The sequence below is a fragment of the Anomaloglossus baeobatrachus genome, chromosome 3 (assembly GCF_048569485.1).
Source record: "Anomaloglossus baeobatrachus isolate aAnoBae1 chromosome 3, aAnoBae1.hap1, whole genome shotgun sequence".
Taxonomy (NCBI): Eukaryota; Metazoa; Chordata; class Amphibia; order Anura; family Aromobatidae; genus Anomaloglossus; species Anomaloglossus baeobatrachus.
In genome coordinates, this window is record NC_134355.1 from 123,398,729 (window position 1) to 123,417,936 (window position 19,208).

Below are 19,208 nucleotides of genomic sequence, written 5' to 3' on the forward strand. Positions count from 1 at the left end.
CCATGTGGCTACGCGAATGGAAGGCAGACTCTGCTTCCAAGAAGTTCTTAACCGGTTTGCCGTTTTCTGGCGACCGATTGTTCGGCGAACGATTGGATGAAATTATTAAGGAATCCAAGGGAAAGGACTCGTCCTTACCCCAGTCCAAACCGAAGAGACCTCAGCAACGGAAAATACAACCGAGGTTTCGGTCCTTTCGGCCCTCAGCCAAGTCCCAATCCTCCTCGTCCAACAGGCCAGAGAAGGGCCAGAGGAACTCTTATGCGTGGCGGTCTAAGTCACGCCCCCAAAAAAACGCCGGAGGCACTGCCTCCAAGGCGGCCTCCTCATGACTTTCGGCCTCCCCGAACCGCATCCTCGGTCGGTGGCAGGCTCTCCCGCTTTTGCGACGCCTGGTGGCCACATGTCCAAGACCGATGGGTGAGAGACATTCTGTCTCACGGTTACAGGATAGAGTTCAGCTCTCGTCCTCCGACTCGTTTCTTCAGAACATCTCCGCCCCCATCTCGGGCCGGCGCACTTTTTCAGGCTGTGGGCGCTCTGAAGTCAGAAGGAGTGGTGATTCCCGTTCCCCCTCAGGAACATGGTCACGGCTTCTACTCCAACTTGTTCGTGGTGCCAAAGAAGGACGGATCATTCCGTCCCGTTCTGGACCTCAAACTGCTCAACAGGCATGTGAGCACCAGAAGGTTTCGGATGGAATCTCTCCGCTCTGTCATCGCCTCGATGTCCCAAGGAGACTTCCTAGCATCAATCGACATCAGGGATGCTTATCTCCATGTGCCGATTGCACCAGAGCCTCAACGCTTCCTGCGTTTCGCCATCGGGGACGAACACCTTCAGTTCGTGGCACTGCCTTTCGGCCTGGCGACAGCCCCACAGGTCTTCACCAAGGTCATGGCATCCGTTGTGGCGGTCCTACACTCTCAGGGCCACTCGGTGATCCCTTACTTAGACGATCTCCTAGTCAGGGCACCCTCCCGGGTGGCGTGTCAACACAGCCTGACCGTCACTCTGGAGACTCTCCAGCGGTTCGGGTGGATCATCAACTTCCCAAAGTCCAAGTTGACACCGACCCAATCACTGACTTACCTCGGGATGGAGTTTCATACTCACTCAGCGGTAGTCAAGCTACCGCTGGACAAACAGCTTTCGCTGCAGACAGGGGTGCAATCTCTTCTTCGGGGCCAGTCACACCCCTTGAGGCGCCTCATGCACTTCCTGGGGAAGATGGTGGCAGCAATGGAGGCAGTGCCCTTCGCGCAGTTTCATCTGCGCCCACTCCAATGGGACATTCTCCGCAAATGGGACAGGAGGTCGACGTCCCTCGACAGGAACGTCTCTCTTTCCCTTGCAGCCAAAACCTCTCTTCAGTGGTGGCTTCTTCCCACTTCTCTATCGCAGGGAAAATCCTTCCTGCCCCCATCCTGGGCTGTGGTCACGACGGACGCGAGCCTGTCAGGGTGGGGAGCGGTTTTTCTCCACCACAGGGCTCAGGGAACCTGGACTCCGATAGAGTCTTCCCTTCAGATCAATGTTCTGGAGATAAGGGCAGTGTATCTAGCCCTAAAGGCGTTCCATTGGTGGCTGGAGGGCAGGCAGATCCGCATACAGTCGGACAACGCCACGGCGGTCGCGTACATCAACCATCAGGGCGGCACGCGCAGCCGTCAAGCCTTCCAGGAAGTCCGGCGGATTCTGCTGTGGGCGGAGGCCACAGCCTCCACCATCTCCGCAGTTCACATCCCGGGCGTAGAAAACTGGGAAGCAGACTTTCTCAGTCGTCAGGGCATGGATGCGGGGGAATGGTCTCTTCACCCAGACGTGTTTCGAGAGATCTGTCGCCGCTGGGGAACGCCGGACGTCGATCTCATGGCGTCACGGCACAACAACAAGGTCCCGGCCTTCATGGCACGGTCTCAAGATCACAGAGCTTTGGCGGCGGACGCGTTAGTTCAGGATTGGTCGCAGTTTCGACTCCCTTATGTGTTTCCTCCTCTGGCGATGTTGCCCAGAGTGTTTTACGCAAGATCAGATCCGACTGTCGTCGCGCCATTCTCGTCGCTCCAGATTGGCCGAGGCGGTCGTGGTACCCGGATCTGTGGCATCTCACGGTGGGTCAGCCGTGGGCGCTTCCAGACCGCACAGACCTGCTGTCACAAGGCCCGTTTTTCCATCTGAATTCTGCGGCCCTCAACCTGACTGTGTGGCCATTGAGTCCTGGCTCCTAGCGTCGTCGGGTTTATCGCAGGATGTCATTGCCACTATGAGACAGGCCAGGAAACCAACGTCCGCCAAGATCTATTACAGGTCGTGGCGGATCTTCTTGTCCTGGTGCTCTGATAAGGGTTTTACTCCCTGGCCTTTTGCCTTACCCATTTTTCTTTCATTCCTTCAATCCGGAATGGACAAGGGTTTGTCACTCGTCTCTCTCAAGGGACAAGTATCGGCGCTCTCAGTATTTTTTCAAAAGCGCCTGGCAAGGCTTCCGCAGGTCCGCACGTTCCTGCAGGGAGTTTGCCACATAGTTCCACCCTACAAGCGTCCGCTGGAACCCTGGGACCTTAACAGGGTGTTAATGGCTCTTCAAAAACCACCTTTCGAGCCGCTGAGGGATGTTTCTTTATCACGTCTTTCGCAGAAGGTGGCTTTTCTTGTGGCAATTACCTCACTCTGAAGAGTGTCGGAGCTTGCAGCGCTGTCATGCAAATCCCCTTTCCTGGGTTTTCACCAGGATAAGGTGGTTGTGCGTCCTATCCCGGAGTTTCTCCCTAAGGTGGTATCTCCTTTTCATCTCAATCAGGATATCTCCTTACCGTCATTTTGCCCTCATCCAGTTCACCAGTGTGAAAAGGATTTGCATTCATTAGATCTAGTGAGAGCACTCCGGCTCTACGTGTCTCGCACGGCGCCCCTGCGCCGTTCAGATGCGCTCTTTGTCCTGGTCGCTGGCCAGCGTAAGGGTTCGCAGGCTTCCAAGTCAACTTTGGCTCAGTGGATCAAGGAACCGATTCTTGAAGCCTACCGTTCTTCGGGGCTTCCTCTTCCTTCGGGGCTGAAAGCCCATTCTACCAGAGCCGTGGGTGCGTCCTGGGCATTGCGACACCGGGCTACGGCTCAGCAGGTGTGTCAGGCAGCTACCTGGTCTAGTCTGCACACCTTCACAAAACACTATCAGGTGCATACATTTCTTCAGCGCTCTATTGGGAGACCCAGACGATTGGGGTATAGCTACTGCCTCCGGAGGCCACACAAAGCACTACACTAAAAAAGTGCAAGGCCCCTCCCCTTCTGGCTATACCCCCCCGTGGTATCACGGGTTCTCCAGTTTTCAAGCTTTGTGCGAAGGAGGTCAGACATCCATGCATAGCTCCACAGATTTTAGTCAGCAGTAGCTGCTGACTATTTCGGATGGAAGAAAAGAGGGCCCATATAGGGCCCCCAGCATGCTCCCTTCTCACCCGTTGATGGTGTTGTAAGGTTGAGGTACCTATTGCTGGTACGGAGGCTGGAGCCCACATGCTGCTTTCCTTCCACATCCCCCTGGGGGGCTCTGAGGAAGTGGGATCCTGCCGGCCTCAAAGCTCTGACGCCGGGCTCCATCCACAGACCCATTTGAACCTGCTGGATACGGAGCTGGAGTACCGTTCAGGGACATGGCCCTGCACCATTACAGGTACTCTGTGTCCCCGTACACACAGGCACAGCACACTCCAGACTTGCTGGGTGTGCTAGTGCGCCGGGGACAGTAAAGGGTTACAGTCACTGCAGCTTTGCTGAGTGACTTTGTGTATTGGGAACTACCGCGCCGGACGCTCCGGGAGCTGCGGCGCGGCTGGGACTTGTAGTTCGCCGGGGTCTGGGCGCCGACCGCGCTTTTACGGCGGCGGCGCTTATAAATCCAGTCCCCGGCTTCTGCGGCCTAGTGCCGCTTCGTTCCCGCCCCCTCCCTGTCACTCAGGGAAGGGGACAGACGCTGAGCAATCAGCAGCGCCGAGGGCTGGAGCCTTATTTACATGCTCCAGCCCTCTCACTGCACACTGTCGGACGCCGGATTCCCGCTCTGACTTGGGGCACGCCCACGGCCCGCCCCTCCTCACACGAGCTGGGGAAGACGCCGGCAGCCATTACTGCAGTCCGAGCTCGGACTTTCGGCAACCAGGCAGGACGGTGGCGACCATACACCCGCTTATAGGCGGGCGGTAAGCGGCACACATAGTGCTGACCCCAATATATACTGCAGTGTGTACATGTGTATTTTAACTGCATAGGTCGCTATATGCCCGCTTGGAGAACGACACATCAGCAGCAGGAAAGCAGGTGTGCTAAGGCACAGGCTTTCTAGGCTGCTTGTATTGCACGTACTGAAGTGTTCATTTGTGTTTATGCTTGTAGGCTATACACTGCACTGTACAGTCGCTAGTCTTAGCTATATTCTCCTGGAATGGCTAGACTACAGCAGCAGAAAACCAAGGGTGCTGGGGCACAGGTTTTTTTCTATGCTGCTTGTATTGCATGGGCTGCAGTGTGCATTTGTACTTGTGCTTGTATGCTATACATTGCACTGTATGGTCACTCTTCTGGGCTATATTCCCCTAGATGACTAGTCTACAGCAGCAGAAGAGCAGAGGTGCCAGGGCACAGGCTTCTATGCTGCTTGTATTGCTTGTGCTGCAGTGTTCATTTGTACTTTATGCTTGTATGCTATACATTGCACTGTACGGTCACCAATCTTGGCTATATACTTCTAGATGGCTAGTCGGCAGCGGCAAAAAAGCAACACAGATTTTCAGTGCTGTTTTTACTACATGGGATGCTGTTCATGACACCGTCCCATTGTGTGCATGCTCCCCTGTAGCACTTCGTCTGCCGGGGTCTCTAGCACTTCGTCTGCCGGGGTCTCTACTAGTCGTGGCCAAAGAAACCACCTGTCATCCCTGTCCAAGGACAGGGACGGAGTTGCAGTTTCGACAGATATATTGTCATAAGATAGAGACTTGCAGTCCAGACAGGCCATGGGCAATCTTCCTGACCAACCTCATTTGGAACGGGGGGGTCCCAGGAGGACTCTCTGTATGATAAGGCAGCTCTCCAGGACTTTGATCCTGACATCGCTATCAATCCGGATACACCGGATGGTAACGCCATAGGGAATGATCCTATAGCGTCCATCAATGGAAGGTTGGATCTTTCTCCCTCAGCTCCCCCAGTGGAGGAGTCAGCTTCACAGCAGGAGAAGTCCCTTTTCAGTATCTCAAACGGATATTGAGTATTTTTCTGGCCACGCTGACTTCAGAGAAGCAGTCCAGAAACACCACGCTTACCAGATAAGCGGCTTCTCCAAACGTTTTTAAGATACACGTTATCCCTTTTCCCCTGACGTGGTCAAGCGCTGGACCCAGGGTCCAAAGGTGGATTCTCCAATCTCCAGGCTTGCGTCTAGAGAGTTGCACTGGAGATGGGGCTTCACTTAAAGATGCCATTCACAAACAGATGGACTCTGGTTGAAATCTGTCTAGGAGGCTATCGGCGTGTCGGTTGCTCCGGCATTCACAGCCGTATAGGCAACCTAACCTTTTCAGCTGTTCTTGCGCAGCTGGCCTTGAGCACATGTACATCTGTACCGCAGAGGCGTCCGTAACTCCGCAATGTCTGCACTGCGACTTACCCTATTAATGCTGTCCTAAAAGTACAGTCGAGGTTTCGGTCCTTCCCAAGCTCGGGCAGGTCCCAATTGTCCTCGTGCAAAAGGGCTACAAAACCTCAGACGGGCTCAGATTCCGGCCGGGCTCAATCACGCCCAAGGAAGGCAGCCGGAGGAACCGCTACCAAGGCGGTCTCCTCATGACTCTCAGCTCTCTCTCTCTCTCCGCATCCGCGGTTGATGGCAGACTCCCCCGCCTTTGGCGACATTTAGCTGCCACAGGTCACAGACCGGTGGGTGACGGACATTGTGCTCACGTGCACAGGACAGTGTTCTGTTCTCGTCCTCCGACTCCATTCTTCAGAACGGCCCCACCTCCCCACCGAGCAGATGCCCTGCTGCAGGCGGTGGACGCTCTAAGAGCAGAAGGAGTGGTGATCCCTGTCCCCCCTCAGGAACGAGGGCGAGGGTTTGTACTCCAATCTCTTTGTGGCTCCAAAAAAGGACGGCTCCTTCCGTCCTGTTCTGGACCTAAAACTGCTCAATAAGCATGCGAACGCCAGGCGGTTCCGGATGGAATCCCTCCGATCCGTCATTACCTCAATGTCTCGAGGAGACTTCCTTGCCTCAACAGACATCAAAGATGCCTATCTCCACGTGCCAATTGCTACGGAGCACCAACGTTTTCTACGTTTTGTGATAGGAGACGACCATCTTCAGTTCGTAGCTCTGCCATTCGGTCTGGCGACAGCCCCACGGGTGTTCACCAAGGTCATGGCAGCAGTGGTAGCAGTCTTGCACTCTCAGGGACACCCGGTGATCCCTTACTTGGACGATCTACTCGTCAAAGCACCCTCCCTCGAGGCATGACAACGCAGCCTGAATGTTACGCTGGAGACTCTCCAGACTTTCGGGTGGATCATCAATTTGGCAAGGTCAAATCGGTCACCGACTCAATCACTAACGTATCTTGGCATGGAGTTCACACTCTATCAGCGATAGTGAAGCTTCCGCTGAACAAGCAGCGTTCACTGCAAACAGAGGTGCAGTCTCTCCTTCAAGGCCAGTCGCACCCCTTAAGGCGCCTCATGCACTTCCTAGGGAAGATGGTGGCAGCCATGGAGGCAGTTCCCTTTGCGCAGTTTCATCTGCGCCAACTGCAAGGGGACATTCTCCGCCAATGGGACGGGCAGTCAACCTCCCTGGACAGGAAAGTCTCCCTTTCCCAGACGGCCAAGGACTCTCTGCAATGGTGGCTTATTCCCACCTCATTGTTACAGTGAAGATCCTTCCTACCCCCATCCTGGGCAGTGGTCACGACAGATACGAGTCTGTCAGGGTGGGGAGCAGTTTGTCTCCGCCACAGGGCTCAGGGGACGTGGACTCAGCAGGAGTCCACCCTTCAGATCAATGTTCTGGAAATCGGGGCAGGGTATCTTACCCTACTAGCTTTCCAGCAGTGGCTAGAAAGAGAGCAGATCCGAATCCAGTCGGACAACTCCACAGCGGTGGCATACATCAACCACCAAGGAGGGACGCGCAGTCGGCAAGCCTTCCAGGAAGTCCGGCGAATCCTCATGTGGGTGGAGGACACAGCATCCACCATATCCGCAGTTCACATCCCGGGCGTAGAAAACTGGGAAGCAGACTTCCTCAGTCGCCAGGGTATGGACGCAGGGGAATGGTCCCTTCACCCGGACGTGTTTCAGGAAATCTGTCGCCGCTGGGGGGTGCCGGACGTCGACCTAATGGCGTCTCGGCACAACAACAAGGTCCCGGCATTTATGGCACGATCGCGCGATCACAGAGCTCTGGCGGCAGACGCCTTAGTGCAAGATTGGTCGCAGTTCCGGCTCACATATGTGTTTCCACCTCTGGCACTCTTGCCCAGAGTACTGCGCAAAAAATCAGATCCGATTGCAGCCGCGTCATACTCGTCACCCCAGACTGGCCGAGGAGAGCGTGGTACCCGGATCTGTGGCATCTCACGGTCGGCCGACCGTGGTCACTACCAGGCTGGCCAGACTTACTGTCCCAAGGGCCGTTTTTCCATCGGAATTCTGCGGCCCTGAACCTGACTGTGTGGCCATTGAGTCCTGGATCCTAGCGTCTTCAGGATTATCCCAAGGGGTCGTTGCCACCATGAAACAGGCTAGGAAGTCCACCTCTGCTAAGATCTACCACAGAACGTGGAAGATTTTCTTAACCTGGTGCTCGGCTCAGGGAGTGTCTCCCTGGCCATTTGCATTGCCTACTTTTCTTTCCTTCCTGCAATCGGGGTTAGAAAAGGGCTTGTCGCTCGGCTTCCTTAAGGGGGAAGTCTCGGCACTATCCGTGTTTTTTCAGAAGCGTCTAGCACGTCTTTCTAAGGTGCGCACGTTCCTACAGGGGGTCTGTCATATCGTACCCCCGTACAAGCGGCCGTTAGATCCATGGGATCTCAACAGGGTATTAGTTGCTCTCCAGAAGCCGCCTTTCGAGCCTCTGAAGGAAGTTTCCTTTCTCGCCTGTCACAGAAGGTGGCGTTTCTCGTTGCGATCACATCGCTTCGGCGAGTGTCTGAGCTGGCAGCTCTGTCATCCAAGGCTCCCTTCCTGGTGTTCCACCAGGACAAGGTAGTGCTGCGCCCCATTCCGGAGTTTCTCCCTAAGGTCGTATCCTCATTTCATCTTAATCAGGATATACCCTTGCCTTCCTTTTGTCCTCATCCGGTTCACCGGTATGAAAAGGACTTACGTTTGTTAGATCTGGTGAGAGCACTCAGACTCTACATTTCCCGCACGGCGCCCATGCGCCGTTCCGATGCACTTTTTGTCCTTGTCGCTGGTCCGCGCAAGGGGTTGCAGGCTTCTAAAGCCACCCTGGCTCGATGGATCAAAGAACCAATTCTAGAGGCCTACCGTTCTGCGGGGCTTCCGGTTCCTTCAGGGCTAAAAGCCCACTCAACCAGAGCCGTGGGTGCGTCCTGGGCATTACGACACCAGGCTTCGGCTCAACAAGTGTACCAGGCAGCTACCTGGTCCAGTCTGCACACTTTCACCAAGCATTATCAGGTGCATACCTATGCTTCGGCGGATGCCAGCTTAGGTAGAAGAGTCCTGCAGGCGGCAGTGACACCCCCGTAGGGGAGGGCTGTTTTGCAGCCCTAACATGAGGTATTTCTTTACCCACCCAGGGACAGCTTTTGGACGTCCCAATCGTCTGGGTCTCCCAATAGAGCGCTGAAGAAGAAGGGAATTTTGTTACTTACCGTAAATTCCTTTTCTTCTAGCTCTTATTGGGAGACCCAGCACCCGCCCTGTTGTCCTTCGGGATGTTTTTGTTGTTTGCGGGTACACATGTTGTTCATGTTGAACGGTTTTTCAGTTCTCCGATGTTACTCAGAGTTAATTTGTTTAAACCAGTTATTGGCTTTCCTCCTTCTTGCTTTGGCACTAAAACTGGAGAACCCGTGATACCACGGGGGGGTATAGCCAGAAGGGGAGGGGCCTTGCACTTTTTTAGTGTAGTGCTTTGTGTGGCCTCCGGAGGCAGTAGCTATACCCCAATCGTCTGGGTCTCCCAATAAGAGCTAGAAGAAAAGGAATTTACGGTAAGTAACAAAATTCCCTTCATTCTTCGGCAGATGCCAGTCTAGGTAGGCGAGTCCTTCAGGCGGCGGTTGCCCACCTGTAAGCGGGGGTCGTTTTCGGCTCTTTTTATCGAGGTATTCTTTTACCCACCCAGGGACTGCTTTTGGACGTCCCAATTGTCTGGGTCTCCCAATGGAGCGACAAAGAAGAAGGGAATTTTGTTTACTTACCGTAAATTCCTTTTCTTCTAGCTCCTATTGGGAGACCCAGCACCCGCCCCTGTTCCCTTCGGGCTAGTTGTTCTTTTGTGTACACATGTTGTTCATTTTGAATTGTTCTTTTGGTTCATGGTTTTCAGTTCTCCGAACATCCTTCAGATTGAATTTACCTTAGACCAATTTATAAGTTTCCTCCTTCCTGCTTTTGCACCAAAACTGAGGAGCCCGTGATGCACGGGAGGGTGTATAGGCAGAGGGGAGGGGTTACACTTTTTAAAGTGTAATACTTTGTGTGGCCTCCGGAGGCAGAAGCTATACACCCAATTGTCTGGGTCTCCCAATAGGAGCTAGAAGAAAAGGAATTTACGGTAAGTAAACAAAATTCCCTTCTTATGATAGATGATTTTTTTTTTTTTTTTGTATAGCTATGATTACTCTGTCCTCCTATTTAACAAAGTTCAACAGACGTATAGTGGTGTGAGTTTTCATGAAGTTGCACCCACTTTGCTTGGACCGTTAAACAGCAGATTTTGTACAAAACAAAAACAAGAAACTCCTCATTTACTCTGTATGGGAACATGGCCTAAGCAGCGAAAATGCAATTTACACAAATTTGTTACCCTCTTAGGTCTTATTTATTGGGCCCTCTCCTATGACCAGGACCAATAGATGCGGACTGGGACTAAGGCTGGAAACACATCTATGCGAGTAAAATCGGTCCGACTGGGCTGAAAAAAACTCGTCTGATTTTAGTTCACGTTAGGTCCGAGTGCAACGCAAGTGCGATGCTTTTTCTGAATAAATTAATGATTTTACTAGCGTGTGTAATGCGTATTTTGTTACTATGTCATCTACCATTCAGCTCTGCTACATGGCCGCTGACAGCAGACACAGACAGCCATGCAGCAGAGCTGAATGGCAGATGACAGCAGACACAGACAGATTCGCACGATCGGAATGAACTCGGGTGAACTTCACCCGACTTCATTATCATGCTGCGGCTCTGTCTGTGCCGCGTCCTGATTAGCGGTCACTTGTGAAGGGCTCACCGGTGACCGCTAATCCCCTGAGTGACTGAAGTTAGCAGCCCTCTCTCATACTCACCGATCCCCGGCGCGGCGCTGCACGGCGTTCACACTGCTCCGGCGGCTTTTACTATTTTGAAAAAGCCGGCCGCTCATTAAACAATCTTGTATTCCCTGCTTTCCCCGTCCACAGGCGCCTATGATTGGTTGCAGTGAGACACGCCCCCACGCTGAGTGACAGGTGTCTCACTGCACCCAATCACAGCAGCTGGTGGGCGTGTCTATACTGTGCAGTGAAATAAATAATTAAATAATTTAAAAAAACAGCGTGCGGTCCCCCCAATTTTAATACCAGCCAGATAAAGCCATACGGCTGAAGGCTGGTGTTCTCAGGATGGGGAGCTCCACGTTATGGGGAGCCCCCCAGCCTAACAATATCAGTCAGCAGCCGCCCAGAATTGCCGCATACATTAGATGCGACAGTTCTGGAACTGTACCTGGCTCTTCCCGATTTGCCCTGGTGCGTTGGCAAATCGGGGTAATAAGGAGTTAATGGCAGCCCATAGCTGCCACTAAATCCTAGATTAATCATGTCAGGCGTCTCCCCGAGATACCTTCCATGATTAATATGTAAGTTACAGTAAATAAACACACACACACCTGAAAAAATCCTTTATTAGAAATAAAAAAACACTAACAAATTCCCTGGTTCACCAATTTAATAATCCCCAAAAAGCCCTCCATGTCCGGCGTAATCCAGGATGGTCCAGTGTCGCTTCCAGCTCTGCTGCATGAAGGTGACCGGAGCAGCAGAAGACACTGCCGCTCCTGTCAGCTCCACGCAGCAACTGAGGTGAGTAGCGCGATCAGCTGAGCTGTCACTGAGGTTACCTGGATCCAGTGGTGGCCGCGATTAACCTCAGTGACAGCTCAGCTGATCGCGCTACTCACCTCAGTTGCTGTGTGGAGCTGACAGGAGTGGCGGTATCTTCTGCTGCTCCGATCACCTTCATGCAGCAGAGCTGGAAGCGACGCTGGAGGTCCGTGGATTACGCCGGACATGGAGGGCTTTTTGGGGCTTATTAAATTGGTGAACCAGGGAATTTGTTAGTGTTTTTTTATTTCTAATAAAGGATTTTTTCAGGTGTGTGTGTGTTTATTTACTGTAACTTACAGATTAATCATGGAAGGTATCTCGGGGAGACGCCTGACATGATTAATCTAAGATTTAGTGGCAGCTATGGGCTGTCATTAACTCCTTATTGCCCCGATTTGCCAACGCACCAGGGCAAATCGGGAAGAGCCGGGTACAGTCCCAGAACTGTCGCATCTAATGTATGCGGCAATTCTGGGCGGCTGCTGACTGATATTGTTAGGCTGGGGGGCTCCCCATAACGTGGAGCTCCCCATCCTGAGAATACCAGCCTTCAGCCGTATGGCTTTATCTGGCTGGTATTAAAATTAAGGGGGACCGCATGCCGTTTTTTTTAATTATTTAATTATTTATTTCACTGCACAGTATAGACACGCCCACCGGCTGCTGTGATTGGGTGCAGTGAGACACCTGTCACTCAGCGTGGGGGCGTGTCTCACTGCAACCAATCATAGGCGCCTGTGGGCGGGGAAAGCAGGGAATACGAGATTGTTTAATGAGCGGCCGGCTTTTTCAAAATAGTAAAAGCCGCCGGAGCAGTGTGAATGCCGTGTCGCGCCGCGCCAGGGATCGGGGAACGGTGAGTATGAGAGAGGAGGGGAAAATGACCGACAGACTGTGAGAGAGGGACAGAGATAGTGACGGACCGACAGAGAGAGAATAGAGACCGAGAGGGAGAGACCGACTGACAGAGAATAGTGATTGACAGACATTGTGAGACATCGCTCGTTTCCAGTGTTTTAGGAAACATGCGAAAAATGTAATTAGAAAATCGCATGTCACTAGGATGGTGTGAGTGCCGTCCCGTGACATCCGATTATTTACACGCTCCCATAGACTTGCATTGGAGAGACTCGCAGTAGAAACTCGCAAAAAAAGCAGCATGCTGCGATTTTTTTTCTCAGTCCGATTTGGACTGAAAAATAAATCGCAAATGCGAGCTGAATCATTCACTAACACGTGTCCGATTCCAATGCGAGATTTTCTTGCATTGCTCTACTGCGAGAAACTCGCAAGTGAGAAGCAGCCCTAACGGACGTTCTCCATAAATATACAGCAGAATTGCTCCCTTGTTCAAATAGATGAGCTTTGATAATAAACTAAAGCTGCGGAAAATTGATTTTTTTCCTGATTTTAATAAATGCCTCTTTTGATACTATTTTATATTTTAAGCATTTGCCTAATTCAAAAGCAATAGAGCTGAATTTGGGATTGGATGGGTCTAAGCAAGCTGCGTACAGCCAGCTAGGGCTCGGTGCACACACTTCGGATCGGCTGCAGGATTGCAGGGCAGATTCCATACTGAAAATCCACAGAAATATGCTGTACAATACTGCTGAATGGGCTTTTGAAAACCACATTCACACGATTGTGCCAAAAAAAGAAAAAAAAAGCCACACAAAAATGATTCCATGGAGCAGTCTCAGCTCTGCAGGATGCTCGTTCTTGTAAGGATTTTGATTGCACATTTCATCCTACATTTCTTTGTAATGGGGTAGGAAGAAATCTGCCGCCAAATCCAATATGAAATCCACCTGTTACTGCCATTGTGGACTTGCTGCAGATTTGTGAGCAAGTCTGCAGTGGACATTTTCTGCACTGTGTGTACATGCCCTAAAGGTGCCCACCCGTTCATATTTATTAGTTGTTTAAAGGATGCCTTCCACATACACTGGTGCCGACAGTGGAGTAAGCCGCTGGAGGAAAAATCTGACATGTGCATGGCCCCAATTGTTGGAGTGGGAACCAGTGTTTTGCCAGATATCACTAGGATCAAAAATATGGCCATGTGCATGAGCACTTCGGCTTTTTTCCCGTGGAACATACTGTTTTTTTCGGATTATGAGACACACTTTTCCTCCCAAAAATTTGGGAGTAAATTGAGAGGTGCATATAAAAATCCGAATGTAGCTTACCGGGGGTGGAGGAGAGGGGTAGCAGGAGGCAGGGGCAATGGTGTGGCGGCTGTGCAGGGGCAATGGTGGGGCGGCTGTGCAGGGGCAATGGTGGGGCGGCTGTGCAGGGGCAATGGTGCGGCGGCTGTGCAGGGGCAATGGTGCGGCGGCTGTGCAGGGGCAATGGTGCGGCGGCTGTGCAGGGGCAATGGTGCGGCGGCTGTAGGCAGTGAGGCGTCCAGAGCTTTGGCTCAAGATCTCATCTGCGCTTGCGCCGCCTCCGGCCCATTGAGCTCCCAGCAGCAGACTTAAGGATAATGGTGGCCAGAGATGGCGCATGCACAGATGAGATCTCAGTTTGTCATTGAGCCGAGCGCTCAATCTGCGCACGCACCGCCTCCGGGCGCCATTATTTGAAGCTCTCACTGACTGCAGCCCCAACACAGCAGCCACCGCCAACAGATTCTGAGACAACTACTGGATGCACCGCCCGTAGCATCGCCCTGCACCACCACTGCCCCTGCTTCCTGTGACCCTGCTCCACCACTGCTGCTGCCCCCCCCCTCCAGTAAGACACCACCGGATTATAAGATGGACCCCATTTTTTTTTTTTTTTTCCACCATTTTTTATCTCTAAATTTGGAGTACTTCTTATGATCCGGTGCATCTTATAAACTGAAAACTACAGTATTTACTGCAGACCTCAGTGATACTCGCACCGTTATTTACCACTGCGGATATCACTGTGAAATAGCTGCGAGGAGGCCACACATTGACTTCACACCAATATCCGCAGAATAAATTCACATGCTGCTGATTGCTAACCCGCAGCTCCTGTCAGTTTACACAGTGGACATGTTTTGTAGCCAGTGCATGGGATTTCCTAAAATCTAATGCATTTTTTATCACTGTAAATGCTGCAGAATTTCTACATGCAAATATACAGAAGGTTTTTGCACCATGGGAACATTTGCATTTTGCTTCTTCATCTGGTGATTGGCAGCCTGTTATAAAGGCCGACCATTGGGAAATCCTTAGGCATGTCTGTCACTGATCATGAGCAGTGTAAACATTCTCAGGGCGGCTCTTTATCTACAGCGCGGAGCTCACCTGGAAGCAGAAATGTTTATATAGACGTCTATGGAGAGGCAGCACTACGGGAGGAAAATCACCACGAACGTCTACTGTATCTGTAGATCTTAGTTGGAAAATACAAATGTATTCTTTTTTTTTGCAGTGCAGCCAGATGGAGAGTTGGTGACCTCGTGTATTACCCCGGGCTTTGTCACCGAGTTTAACCATGCAGGGATAACATACAAGGTGAAGGGACAGAATGACGGTAAGAAGGGTCCTATTGGTTGTGTGATTTTGGTTTCTTCTTGCTTTTTATTGAGCTTTTCTATGAAGCAATATTACCGAACAGCCAAGATTACAAAATGACAAATGTTTGAGTATTATGTGCTTCATCTATTTAATAGAGAGTGTCACTTTCCTAATATTATGGATCTTTTTTATTACTTTACCCATGACCTGGCAGTGTCATTTTCCAGATCAGTACTTTTACTGTACAGGCAAATTTACCAAATTTATAAGTTTCTGTTTTGTTTTTTTCTTTTCGTGTTGGAAAAAAATTGTTTTGTGTAGTTTTTCCATTTTTTTTTTTTTTTTTTTTTTTTTTTTCCTTAGACTTGTGATTTTTTTAATTTCTCTGTCAATGGAGCCATGTGAGGTCTTGTTCTTTCCATGGACTGACATTTTTATTGATGCCACTTTTGGCTTTTAGATGTTTGCTATATAGTGTAACTATTTCTTAAATTTTAGAATACTGGACTTTTATAGATGCGACGATACCAAATATGCGTCTTTATTTTTATAGAGGTCAAAGGAAATTTTCAAGTTTTTTGTTTTTTTTGTTTGTTTGTTTTTGTTATTTTTAAAACCTTTTTAATTTTTTTTTTATATATATATTATTTTTATTCCTCTTCTGTGACTTGAAGATTTGATCTCTTACTATAAATACTACAATGTTACCATATTGTAGTACGTAGGGAAACTAATGGCCCCCAGCTGTCATGGGAACCCATTGTCATTGAGTATCCAAAATAGCAGTTGCACTCAAGTAAAGCGAAAGTGAAAAAAAACAAGTATGTAGATGGTGAACATTGGAATATGAATCTGCATTACTGCCAAGAAAACTTGAAAATATTTTTTGGAAAAAAGAGTTACTTAGCAAGTAAGTGGCCAAATTTACTTGTGCCCAGTTACCACGCCAAGGTGTAACTCTCATCTGGGTCTACTCTAATTGCTATGCCTCTCTTGTCCAAACTGACCTTTTTATATGGGCTAGAATAGAACCTGCAAAAGGAAAATGAAAACACCTGAAGTAACTGGGAGGAGTGCGCAGACAAAGGACATGACATGTTCAAAAAAATATTTACTTGGCAGTAATGCAGATTCACATTCCAATGTTCACCATCTACATTCTTGTTTTCTTTGTCGCTCTATTGGGAGACCCAGACAATTGGGTGTATAGGCTATGCCTCCGGAGGCCGCACAAAGTATTACACTTAAAAGTGTTAAGCCCCTCCCCTTCTGCCTATACACCCCCCGTGCTCCCACGGGCTCCTCAGTTTTTTTGCTTTGTGCGAAGGAGGCAGACCTGCACACATAGCTCCACAGATTGGTCAGCAGCAGCTGCTGACCATGTCGGATGGAAGAAAAGTGGGCCCATATAGGGCCCCCAGCATGCTCCCTTCTCACCCCACTCTTGTCGGCGGTGTTGTTAAGGTTGAGGTATCCATTGCGGGTACGGAGGCTGGAGCCCACATGCTGTTTTCCTTCCCCATCCCCCTCAGGGCTCTGGGCGAAGTGGGATCCTATCGGTCTCCAGGCACTGAGACCGTGCTTCATCCACAACTCCTGTGGAGCCTGCTGGATAGGAGCCGGGTACCGTTCAGGGACATGGCCCTGCTACTTGAAGGTACTCTGTATCCCTGTGGGGACCGCGCACGGCAACACCTCAGCTTTGCTGGGTGTGCTAGTGCACCGGGGACCGCGGCGCTGACCGGGTTAAACTGTGCCATTACACACTCAGCGTCGCTGAGTGTGTTTATATGTAGGGGCTACCGCGCTAACCGCCGCTGCCATGGGAAACTGCGGCGCGGCTGGGACTTGTAGTTCGCCGGGGACTTCGGCGCCGGCCGCGCTTTTACGGCGGCCACGCTTATACTCGAGTCCCCGGCTTTCTTGCGGCCTAGTTTCCTTTTCTCCCGCCCTCAGCCCTGACAGGCAGGGGAAGGGCGGGACGCTGCACGGAACGAGCAGCACTGAGGGCTGGAGTATGATTTGCATACTCCACCCCCCTCACTGTGCACAGTGTGAGCACCAGTTCCCGCACTTTCTCGGCCACGCCCACGGCTCCCTCCTCTCGTCAGGACGCCGCAGCCATTCCTGTCAGCTCCTCCGACGCTGCAGAGAGGGACAAACCCTGGGAGACCCAGACACGGTCTCTGGTGGCCTCACAACCGCTTTAGGCGGGTGGTAAGCAGCACCTGTTGGTGCTAGCCCCATGGTGCTGTAGTGTATTGATACATTATTTGTTTATAGTATATTCTTTACACTGTATGAGCACAGTTCATTCTGGCTATATACCCTATTGTGTTGCTCAGGGAAAACAATAGCATGGCGCCCACAAAAGGCAGGGGTGCCAAAACACAGGCTTATTATGCTGCCTGCGCCGCTTGTACGACCCAGCTGCCGGCAGGTTCCACTGACCCTCATTGTGTGCAATGTTCGGCCCCTGTGGCACTTCTTCAGCCAGAGCCTCTGCTAAGAGGGGCCCAGGGGGAGCCACCTGTTGACGCTGTTCAGGTGACGGGGACGGAGTTTGCAAAACTCTCTGAGACTATGGCTAAGATACTAGAAGCCTTGCAGTCCAGGCCGGTATCTCAGCAAAGGGACTCTGTTGAATCATTGTTCCCTGGCCCCCCTCAGTTGGACCAACAATGTCCTCCCGGGGTATCTCATACATCCCAGGCTGAGGGTTCTGACTTAGACCCCAGTCCCAGACCGACTAAGCGGGCTCGCTTAGAATTTCCCTCGACATCATATTGTTCAGGGTCTCAGCGGGGGGAATCTCTGGTTGATGATGCGGAGACAGCTGATCAGGATTCTGATCCTGAGGGCGCTCTCAATCTTAATACTCCAGATGGGGACGCCATAGTGAACGATCTTATTGCGTCCATCAATCAAATGCTGGATATTTCTCCCTCAGCTCCTCCGGCGGAGGAGTCAGCTTCTCAGCAGGAGAAATTCCGTTTCAGGTTCCCCAAGCGTACACAGAGTATGTTTCTAGACCACTCTGATTTCAGAGAGGCAGTCCAGAATCACCATGCTTGTCCAGATAAGCGTTTTTCGAAGCGCCTTAAGGATACACGTTATCCTTTTCCCCCTGACGTGGTTAAAGGTTGGACTCAGTGTCCCAAAGTGGATCCTCCAATTTCCAGACTGGCGGCTAGATCCATACTTGCAGTGGAAGATGGGGCCTCGCTCAAAGATGCCACTGACAGGCAGATGGAACTCTGGTTGAAATCCATCTATGAAGCTATCGGAGCTTCTTTTGCCCCAGCATTCGCAGCCGTATGGGCGCTACAAGCTATCTCAGCAGGTCAAGCGCAAATTGAAGCAGCCACGTGCACGTCCGCGCCACAAGTGGCATCCATTACCACCCAGACCTCGGCATTTGCGTCTTACGCTATTAATGCTGTCCTGGACTCTGCGAGCCGTACGGCGGTTGCGGCCGCCAATTCGGTGGTACTCCGCAGGGCCTTGTGGCTACGGGAATGGAAGGCAGATTCTGCTTCCAAAAAGCGCTTAACCAGTTTGCCAATTTCTGGCGACAGGCTGTTTGGCGAGCGTTTGGATGAAATCATCAAACAATCCAAGGGAAAGGATACATCCTTACCCCAGCCTAAACAGAACATACCCCAACAGAGGAGAGGGCAGTCGAGGTTTCGGTCCTTTCGGGGCGCGGGCAGGTCCCAATTCTCCTCGTCCAAAAGGTCTCAGAAAGAACAAAGGAACTCTGATGCATGGCGGTCTAAGTCACGTCCTAAAAAGACCACTGGAGGCGCCGCTAACAAGGCGGCTTCCTCATGACTTTCGACCTCCTCTAGCAGCATCCTCGGTCGGTGGCAGGCTCTCCCGCTTTTGCGACACCTGGCTGCCACAAATAAAAGACCGCTGGGTGAGAGACATTCTGTCTCACGGTTACAAGATAGAGTTCACCTCTCGTCCCCCGACTCGATTCTTTAGGTCATCCCCGCCTCCCGAGCGAGCCGAGGCTCTTCTGCAGGCGCTGCGCACTCTGAAGGCAGAAGGAGTGGTGATCCCTGTTCCTCTCCAGCAACAGAACCACGGTTTTTACTCCAACTTGTTTGTGGTCCCAAAGAAGGACGGGTCTTTCCGCCCGGTCCTGGACCTGAAACTGCTCAACAAACACGTAAAAACCAGACGGTTCAGGATGGAATCCCTCCGCTCCGTCATCGCCTCAATGTCCCAAGGAGATTTCCTTGCATCGATCGATATCAAAGATGCTTATCTCCACGTACCGATTGCTCCAGAGCACCAGCGCTTCTTGCGCTTCGCCATAGGAAACGAACACCTGCAATTCGTGGCACTGCCGTTCGGCCTGGCAACAGCC

The 19,208-nt window shown here is 51.4% G+C and overlaps 1 protein-coding gene across 1 annotated transcript in view; it reads left to right on the forward strand.

The window, feature by feature from the left end:
• Positions 1–19,208, forward strand: part of ENTPD6 (ectonucleoside triphosphate diphosphohydrolase 6) — an 82,817-nt gene that overhangs the window by 47,844 nt on the left and 15,765 nt on the right. The window contains exon 10 of the mRNA XM_075339419.1: positions 14,745–14,846. Coding sequence (XP_075195534.1) covers positions 14,745–14,846 — 102 coding nt within the window. The remainder of the gene's footprint in view (positions 1–14,744; positions 14,847–19,208) is intronic.